This window comes from Lolium rigidum, chromosome 7 (assembly GCF_022539505.1).
Source record: "Lolium rigidum isolate FL_2022 chromosome 7, APGP_CSIRO_Lrig_0.1, whole genome shotgun sequence".
NCBI lineage: Eukaryota > Viridiplantae > Streptophyta > Magnoliopsida > Poales > Poaceae > Lolium > Lolium rigidum.
Genome location: NC_061514.1, coordinates 120,286,469 through 120,296,986, shown reverse-complemented (window position 1 = coordinate 120,296,986; position 10,518 = coordinate 120,286,469). Strand labels below are relative to the sequence as shown.

The window sequence follows — 10,518 nt, the reverse complement described above, 5'->3', positions numbered from 1 at the left end:
GTGGCACAATGTAAGGATTAGACCCAGTTAAACTCTCAAGAGGGGTTTTATATTGTAAAATACGAAGAGGCATACGATTAATCAAGTAATTAAGTTATCGTTTTGATTGCCTCCCCCCATAGGAACTAAGGCACATTCATTGTAAACATGAGAGAGCGAGTACCCTCAAGTAAATGTCTATTTTTTTCGCTCGGCAACACCATTTTGGGAAGGATTATTTATACACATGTAGTTTGGTGTATAATGCCTTTAGAAGATAGAAAATAGTCAAAATAATTGTTAACATATTCGGTGCCATTATCATTGCGAAGCACTTCCATATTTGCATCATATTGCGTGCTAATCAACACATAGAAATCCTGAAAGGTTGATAAAACATCACTGTTTTGCTCTAGCAAGTAAAGCCAAGTACAATGACTAAAGCAGTCGATAAAGGTCATAAACCATTGGTGGCCAGAGATTGTTGGGTATCACTAGGTCCCCAAGCATCAGAATGAACAACCTTAAAAGCATACAATTTTTTCTGCTACTCGGATAGGTAGTTCTTGTGTGCTTAGCAAGTTTGCATGCATCACACATGAGCTCCTCTTGAGAACACGATGCAAAAATAGAGGGAAATAAACGAGACATAACCTTGAAAGATATATGCCCTATTCTACGGTGATACATCAATAACTCATCTTTTGAGGAGGACTAACAACAAGAGCAAGAGCGCCAGCTTCATTGTCCAAGTAGTACATCCCATCACGCTCTGTCGCATTCCCAAGAAGCCTCCCCGTCTTCAGGTCCTGGAATACACAAAAAGTAGGTTCAAACCAAGCTCCACAATTAAGAGATTTGGAAATGGAGCTGATGGAAAGGAGATTGAGATTGACAGGAAAGTTAGGAACATGGAGAACAGACTCCAAAGTCAAGGAAGGAGTGCAATCAATGGATCCAGAGCCCATAATTGGACTCAAGGATCCATCTTCTATACGGACTTCATCTTTTCCAGAGCAAGGTAAATATGTCTTGAATTCTTTTGGAGAACCAGGCATGTGATTGGTAGCTCCGTGTCAATGATCCAATGAATGGGATAAGTACTATTGGGGTTTGATTGGTTGTTCATACCTTTATATGCACCAACATAGCAACTAGAGACAAAGCTAGAAGGACCTTCTGTAGCTGCAACTTTGTCGGAGAGAATGAGCTTTGACTTGAACTCTTCAAGAGCTTGTGCCGCTGAGCCTGATAACTCACCTATGGATGTAGTGAGACGTGCACTGTTTTGCTGATGTGCCGATTTTGCTGACTTACTCGAGTGTTATGGAATTGAACTTCCCTTGATGCCACCCATTTGGATAACCATACAACTTATAAAATTCATCTCTTGTATGGCCGACTTCTTTCAATGATCGCAAAATGACTTCGAATTAGGGAAACCATGCATGTAAGGGTATATTGCCCCTATGTGTGGTTTTGGTAATTAATGACAACCCCTATGGACTAATGTTTTCATTGAGTTTATATGAAGGAATATTCCATAGGTACTACTTGTAGTCCATGTGTTGGATTCAAGTATGGATGCAAGTATGGATGCCATGAAGATAAAGATATACCTTGTGTATTGGCATCAAGATCATCGATTTAAAGATATATATATGATATGATCAAGAAGAAGAAATGAAGATGGAGTTCTTATGTGGAACTCGGTATTAGCCATGCTCTAGCTTATGTGATAAGCAATGAATGATCAAGATCTTAAGTGCTTGATTCCAAGTGAAGAATTCAAGTTATGGCTCTAAGTCGGTGTCATGATAGTCTCATAAGTTGAGCTATGGTTGACTAAGATTTAGAGCATGCAAGCAAATGAAGAATTCTATATACGCCTCAAGATAGTATGATAGAGCATGAGAAGATACAAGGTTGACCAATACAAAGAGTGAAGAATAGATTCAAGTTTGGTCAACACATGAAGCATGAAGAATGTGCCACGAGAAGTCATGTGGTAGGGTAAGCCGTGTCAATTATGCTTTATGAACTAACCCATCATATATGTTCCCTTGTGTTGTCTATGTGGGTTAGGTATCTTTCCATGGGCATGCATCAAAAGTGAGATCTCATATAGCCCATGAGAGGATGACGTCAAGTGGTGATCGTCATCAAGGTTGAGTTGGGCAAGTTCAAGACTGAGCATCTCAAGAGGATCATGTGCTTGAAGCTTGCTGTCCATTTTGGTGATAATGGACATATGAAGATGTGCATCAATGGAGTTTTCCCATCATGGTGTATGGGGGAGCATTTGTGAGTTTTCACGAAGCAACAATGATCAAGTGAGGCATTCCGGCTTGAGTTGAGCTTGAAGATCTATCATCGAGATCAAGCGGGATGCGCAAGGCAAAGGTATGGCCTTGCTAGTTTTTCCTTTTACCGGTCTCAAGGTGGTTGTTGGGAGACCGGGTTATAGGATACATAGCCGCACTATCAAGAGGGGCTTTCGGTTGGGTAACTTGATCACATCGTCTTAGGGAGCTCAACCCTTTGCATGCTTTGCATTCCATAAATCTATTGCTTCTTGGTGTTTCTCTGTGTGAGGTTCTTGAGCTTGTTGCTAGCTTTACAACAAGCCCAAGTTCATCGAAAACGGAATCCATATGCATCTTCTATTGCGTTTTCAAGCTTGGAGGTTTTACCGGTGTCTCTTTTATAGATAGGTCAAACATTCATCTTATGGTTTTTATTCCGTGGGTGTACAATGATGTTTCTACGCATAAAGTTGTAGGGCTTGTTGTCCTGATTCCAACAAGCCCAAGATCATCGAAATCGGAGTCCGGACGCAAAAGTTATCATGGTTTTTGTAAACCATGTTTTCATGTTTGGTCCGGTGGCGCCGGTTGTCTGACCGGCTCGTCCGGCACATACCGGCTCCCACACCGGTGCCATCCGGACGGTTTCCAGGGGGCTTTCAGGGGCGCCCGGTCCCTGGCCCGGTCGACCGGGTTTTCCGCCAGGCGGCCCGGTCCCTAGCCCGGTCTGACCGGGCTTTCCGCCAGGCTGCACGAAAAACTCCCAGATCTGCCCCAAACGGTCATATTTTGTTTGGCTATAAAAGGGGCTTCTTCCCCAACAGTTTTCTAGGGTTCTTGAGCACGTTTTTGACCACCATTGTTGAACCTCTTGAGCTTGCTTCCTCTCCCTTCCCTCCCATGATTCTTGCTCATTCTTGAGGGATCTAAGAGAGGAGATCTAGATCTACACTTCCACCAATCCATTTCTCCTCTAAGTGAGGGGAACTCTTGGGATCTAGATCTTGGAGTCTTTTGTTGACTTTCCCCATTGTTCTTCCTCTCCAATCTCATCCTAGCATTTGTTGTTCGGGTGGGATTTGAGAGTGAAGGATTTGAACACCTCTAGTGTTCTTGCTTTGCATCATTGCATAGTGTTGAGCTCTCCACCACGATTAGTTCGAGTGAGAGACCGTGAGCTTGTTACTCTTGGAGGGAAACCTCCTAGTTGGCTTGGCGGTTGGTGCTCCGGTGATCTCTTCAAGAAGATTGTGAAGAGGCCCGGGCTTCTCCTTCGTGGAGCTTGTGAAGTGGTTGTGGAGCTTGCCATCTCCGGAGCGGAGGAAAAGCTAACCATAAGGAAAGGGCCATTATCCTTCGTGGGTGTGGTTCGGAGAATAGGGTGAGCCTTCGTGGCGCGGGGAATCCTTCGTGGGACCTCCACTCCTCCAAACGTGACGTACCTTGTTGCAAAGCAAGGGAACACGGGAATACATCCTCGTCTCCGCGTGCCTCGGTTATTTCTATACCCGAGCTCTCTTTCCTTGTGATAGCCATCGTGCTTGAAGTACATATATCTTGCTATCACTTGTGCTACATATATCTTGTGCCTATCTTGCTTAGCTCTAGTTGCCATTGTTACACTTAGTTGAGCTTAGCATATTTAGGGTTTATGCTTGTAAACTAAACATTAGTTTAATTCCGCATTCTTACAAGACAAATCCGCAAGAGTTTGTAATTGCCTATTCACCCCCCTCTAGGCGACATCTCGATCTTTCAATGCAGCTTGTAGCAATTGTCCTTTATATGGCCTAGCCTCTTATAATGTTCACATACTCCTTTACCTTTCTTTTGGCTGCCAAACTTGGAGAGTGCAACTGCTGGAGGCATTGTACGAAGATACAAAGATGCATAAAGAATCAGTAGCTCTTGTTGTGGGTGATTGATGGTTAGACGAGTTTCTTCCTCAAGAATGCTAGAAATAGTCTCGTCCAAGGTTGGCCACTCAAGGGCTGCAAATATCATTTCACGCAGAAGGACGAATTCTGAGTTTAGACCATCAAGAAAAATCTGCACAAGTAAGGGCTCAAACCACTCACGAAGAAGTGATAAATCTCTTGGATCAGCATGTGGCTTAAATGGGCGGAAGAACTCAAGGTCCCTATATAGCTTCTTTAGCTCCCCTGCATCCTCATCTCATGAAGTATTCTACACACTTGCATCTTGTTAGATTTTCCTGAGAATTGTTTTTCAATTTCCTTCCAAATTTCAGCTGCAGTATGCAGGTTTTCAACTTGTTCTCGTACTGATGGATCCCAACAAACAAACCATAACTCAATGTTGATTCTGCTCCCATTGTTCATATTTTGCATCCCCATCATCCGACTCCTCTCCATCTTCCTTTAAGAACTTATGGAGACCATGTGATCCTAAGATCAGGGAAGCATGACAAGCCCAACTAAAATAGTCCCCTGGTCCAGACAGCTTGACAGGGTTTTGTTCCAAGATGATTTTTGAGCTGTCACAAGTACTACTAGACTTCAATTGTGTTTCCATGAACTCATCAAGTACTTTTTGCATGCTCCCACAAAGTTTCTGAACACTGGATTCACCCATCTTGTCTCTACTAGCATCAACCGTCAGACAAAGCAAAAAATGACTTGAGCAAGTACTAACTTTGTTCTTCTCCTTTATAACTCTGTTCTTCTACCTCTGAATCTAGACAAAGCTAGTGCTCACAGCTTGCCAGCCCAAGATTAGAGCATCTCCACCGGTGCCCCCCAAATAGGCTCCGGCACATCATCCTCTATTTGGGGATGTTGTTCCCACACCGGCGCCCCCCATACGGCGGCCGGCTAGCATCTTTTGAGCAGAAATTTGGTGTCCATGCCCCTAATCGAAGCCCTTAGAGCATCTCCACCGGCGCTCCCAATAGAGCACACAATAGCTTTATTGGGATTCTAGTGAGAGAAAGCACCCGCACCGGCGCTCCCCAAAAAGCGTCGGCATGTTTTGGAGCCCCATAAAAGCGTCGGCACTCCAGAAAGGATCCCTATACTAAGGGCTTCGATTGGGGGCGCCGGCACCAAATTTCTGCTCAAAAGATGCTAGCCGGCCGCCGTATGGGAGGCGCCGGTGTGGGAACAACATCCCCAAATAGAGGATGTTGTGCCGACGCCCCCCATACGGTAGTGCCGGCGCCTATTTGGGGGGCACCGGTAGAGATGCTCTTAGTATAGGGATCCTTTCGGGAGTGTCGGCGCTTTTTGGGAGTGCCGGTGCGGACGCTTTCTCTAACTAGAATCCCAATAGAGCTATTGAAAGCTCTATTGGAAGCGCCGGTGGAGATGCTCTGACAATGTCGCAGCTCCGCGGACCACCAGGTCTCTCCTTGGCATTCCTGCAGCTCCACGTCCACCAGCTTCTCTCCCTGATGTTCCCGCGGCACCGTGGCCGGCTGGCCGGCAAAATTTCTCCCTGCTATTTCCGGCGACACAACGCCGCAGTCAACACACGACGAAGGAAAATCATAGGGAAATCACACAAGATTCGTCTGCTCTAATACCAAGTTAGCTTGCAAGAAGATGGATTTGGGGAAATACCAACTAGGAGTTTAGTATTTCATCTGTACAAGGTTATATGCAAGTGGGGAATTTATCGCCTGCTCCTAGGAGCAATGACCGTATTGATCGGCAAAGATGAATTCACTGACCGTAAAATCCACAATCCAGAATACAATGACCAAAGTAATTTTTCTCGACAAATACAGTAACCATGGGTGTATTTTACTCTATTGTTATCTTAAATTTAAAATTTACCATATCACACCAAACATATTTTGCACATATTAATTGCTGTTCACATTGTTGTTTTGGCTTCCGTGCTTGGCATCCCCGACGAACCTCTTCCAGTACCAATGTCTTGTCCATATCGACTGCATGGCTTCTAGTGGTACGCCCTTCGTCTCCGGCAGGAACGCCGCCATGAAAATGGTCATTATGAGAAGCCAAGCAGCGTAGAACAAGAAGACGCCGTACTTCATGGCACAGAGCAGCGCGATGAACACCTGCAGCTCCGCGAAGGCGAGACAAAGGGCCACGGAGATGCTCATGGCTTGCCCGGCCGACCTGATCTCCACAGGGTATATCTCGCTCGGCACCACCCACCGGAGCGGTGCCCAGGACAGGCCGAAGCTGAAGGTGCACATGCAGATCAGGACAAGCACGCCGGTAGCGTAGCTCCGCGGCATGGTCACCCCTTGGTGCTTCCCGAGATGGCCCGCCATGACCCACGAAATGGCCACCTTGATTTGTTCAGCAGTCAGCAAAATGTCAGGTTGATCGTCGAGGCATTTAACAGCTACGTACTCCTCTAGTGACAGAGTGACATGATCAACACTATACCTCGCACAGCATCATGCCAATGCCGCCGACGATAAACAAGAACCTGCGGCCGGTGCGGTCCATGATGAAGGTGGACAGAACCGTCGCGACCAAGTTGGTGATGCTGTTGATCACGGAACCAAGTATGGCCTTCTGGCTGGTGAACCCCACCGTGCGGAACAGCACCGGCGAGAAGACGGAGATGACGATCATGCCGGTGAACTGGTAGAAGACGGGTATGGCCAGCCCAACCACCAGATAGTGCCGATACTCCTTGCTGAACAGCCTCCGGTACGCGCCGACGTCGTTCTGGCGCGCCTCGTCGACGGCGCGGACGATGTCCTTGAACTCCGCGTCGACGCTGGCATGACGCCCGCGGATACGCTGCAGCGCCGCGCGAGCCTTGTCGGGGTGGCCTCGCAGCACGAGGCTGCTGGGAGTGTCCGGGATGAAGAAGGCTCCCAGGACGATGATGACGCCCGGCACGGCCGCCAGGCCTAGGGAGACGCGCCATCCCCAGCCTGGGATGCGGTTCGTGATGTAGTTGGTGATGGTCGCCGACAGTATACCGATCACGACGAACGTATTGTACGCCGAGGTGAATGCGCCGCGCCACCTCGCCGGCGCTGTCTCCGACAGGTACACCGGAGCTGCCTGCGGTACAAAGGAATTTTCAGTACTACACTACATGGAAACTCCACATTACGCCCTCAAGCCCGCAACTATAATATATAGCTGGACCTCCAAGCAATACCTGTAATGTGAACCCAAGACCAAATCCCAGTAGCATCCGGCCAACGATGAGCATGGCGATGTTCACGGCGGCGGCGTTGATGATGGAGCCGGCAAGGAACATGGCGCCGCCCACCAGCATGATGGCCTGGCGGCCAATCTTCCTCGTAACCCGGCTGGCCACCAAAGACGACAGCGCGGCGGCGATGAACAGCGACGACGAGAACGCGGTGAGCCACTGGTTGTCGTACTTGCAGTACGGGTCGCTCCTCGCGCTCTTCCTCCCGCTCTGCACCTCCGGGAAGAACTTGCTCAGGAACGAATCCATTTGCGTCACGCCACCTGGCTTGCCAAATGTGTACATTTTCCATGTGTAAGCGTAAAATGTTCTTGCCACGCGCGCTGCAGTGCAGCATGATTTTAGTGACCGTCATTAAGAAAATTGTCCTGTTCAGTTTATAAAGCGTGCACGTCGTTTAAGAAAAACTTTGATTATATATTTTGTCAATAAAATATGAGATATATGCTACAAAAGTTATACCGTTGGATTCATATTCAAGAAAATTTCTAACGCTATAATTTTTGTGACATATAATTCATATTTTGTTGACTAAATTAATGGTAAAAGTTTTTCTTAATCTATGTGCATGCCTTATAAACTGAACCGGGGGGAGTATAATATATAGGGCAATCTTCCTTTAAGTTTTTCAAGTTGGATTTTTATTTAGTTAGAGGAGAGAGATTCAAGAAAGAGAATATTGTCTTTTCTTAGCTAAGAGGTAGTCTCTTATGAAATAACACAAGGCCCTTTTATCAATTATACATTTTGTTTTCCCTTAGCAACACATGGTGAAAACCCAATTCTTTTTCCTCAGAATTTATTACTAAATTTAATTATTTTTCATTCATTGTTCGGGATGATAATATAGTAGATAATGCAATGTAACATTTATATTTTTATCTTTTCTAAATAACGTGGATTGCTAAGAGCATGGATATGACGGTGAGCGCATGGAGGGGATTGGTTAAAAAAAACTGGCTAACAGTAACAGATTGTGTATGCTTGGGTGGCACAGGTATTATACAGGGACGTGGATGGATATGTAGAATTCAAAAAAAATTGTCGATTTTGATGATCCACGATACAGCGGATCAATTCCAAATTCTGGAATCGTCCCATGTTTCTATTTCGTAACTTCCTCATCGAATTTGTTTTCAAATTCATTTTGAAATCTCCATATTTGACTTGAAGGAAACCGACGAATAAGGATATTTTATTTCGAACATGGATACAATTTTTTTTTCAAAATGGGCATACGATACATCCGCATCCGAGAATTATTTACGATCATCATATGGTTTTAATCCGAATAATCTGATTTTTAAGCGAAACATGGAAGATAATATAACACACTTAGTAGATAGTGAGTTGGCAAGTTTATCTGCTAAACAAAAACTCACTTACATAGCCATTATACCGAATATGTAGTTTTAATGATTCTGGGTTATTGAAGCTTGCGTCAACGCTACCTTATCTCTTGTGTTGTTTTGCGTTATTTGTATACATTTTAACCTATTTTGTTCATGTGGTCTATATTTATTTATTCTATTCTACCGTGTTACAAAATTTTAATATATTAGTGTTTTTTTGAACTTTTTTTATTCAAAAAAATTTGGTTGGGCGGTTTATTGATCTACTTATGTGCGCATCTATCCGATTGCTTTTGTTTCTGTCCCGAGTCCCCTCCATTTCCATTCCGAATCTATGATCGGGTATGTCCGTATTTGAATCCGTAACCGGTCATTATTTGATCCGATGTGACCGAAACAAGTTAGCCTATTCCCATCACAATCCTACTCCTCCTTTCTAAACCTATCTGTACATCCTCAACTCCTCCCTAACGACAAGTTGAGCATTAACAATGTGGTCCTTCATATATACATTTGCCGTCTGGTTGTGCGTGTGTATTCTAATGTTTCTTCCATTTTAAATTATGTGTCACGGCTTTGATCAGATTTAATCTATATACGAATGTATCTAGACATGTATAGGTATACCCATTTTTAAAATAAGTTATGACACTTAATTTGGAAGGGAGGAAGCACTAATACTAGAAGTACCATATATATATTCCCTCTAGGTCTTGTGGAAGCATCTGCCATTCTGGCCATACATAAAGTATCTTCAGCCCATTACATACTCCGTAGTTTAATGTAGATATATTATGATCGGTCAGCGTAATCCCTGGATCACATGCATCAGTACCTTTGGACGATTTACCAGAATTCAAAATTATCAATTTGCAGATAGACCGTCCATTCATTCAGTTAACCTTCCTAGCCTATAGGATCGCATCCTAGCACTACCGAGAAATGTTCTGTTTGACTCTTATGAATCCTTCTTTTGCCCCCTTACAGAACTCTACGAAACGAACTACTAACAAGATACAGATCGTACTTAAGCTAGTTTAGCACGACCGAGATCAGTTTAAGCAGTTGCCTTAACCTTGAAACAGAGTGTGCCTTAGAACTAAAGCCTATCAATTAAGCATACACCAGTACAAACTGACCTGTGACGCCAGTGTCGTAGCCGTAGATGAGGCCGCAGGAAGCGGCCATGAGGGAGGTCACCACGACGGGGAATGTCACGCCGCCGCCGTAGTCGTGCGCACTGCCGTCGGCTGCTACGAAGCCACCACCGGCCATATCTCAAAGCGTTTGTTTAGGCTCAAATGTTGGGATGAAACTGTGAAGCAAAAACAATCTGGCGAACCTGCGATACACAAGCCCCCCAGGGATGTGTATATATAGTTTGGAGGCATATCTCAAAGTGTTTGTTTAGTCAGAGGATTGTATTCTAAGTTTGGAGGCATCGAGTGACGGTAGCAAGTCTACTCTTCCTAGGACACACTGTTGTCAATCTCTATTGCAGTAGTAGTATTTTATACACAGTTGTCTTTCAAATACATTCGAATAATGCAAATCTTAGCTGGACGTGTGAATAGCCTGGCCGCCACAGCTAGTGGGCAATAAAGAAGCAGCAACTTTGGATTCCTTTATCTCTAATATAAAAGACCCAATTCACAATAAAAAGATTTCAGGTTTTGCTAGTTCTCATGCGATCAAGAAATAACCATCTA

At 44.8% G+C, this 10,518-nt stretch overlaps 1 protein-coding gene across 1 annotated transcript; it reads right to left on the bottom strand.

Annotated features, from left to right (window-relative positions):
• Nucleotides 1-6,111: 6,111 nt before the first annotated feature.
• Nucleotides 6,112-10,084, bottom strand: LOC124671907 (sugar transport protein MST1-like). The gene is made up of 4 exons (XM_047208227.1): nucleotides 9,949-10,084; nucleotides 7,401-7,720; nucleotides 6,668-7,300; nucleotides 6,112-6,567 (listed from the first exon to the last, which is right to left on the bottom strand). The coding sequence occupies exons 1-4, from the start codon at nucleotides 10,082-10,084 to the stop codon at nucleotides 6,112-6,114; spliced, it is 1,545 nt and encodes a 514-aa protein (XP_047064183.1).
• Nucleotides 10,085-10,518: the final 434 nt, after the last annotated feature.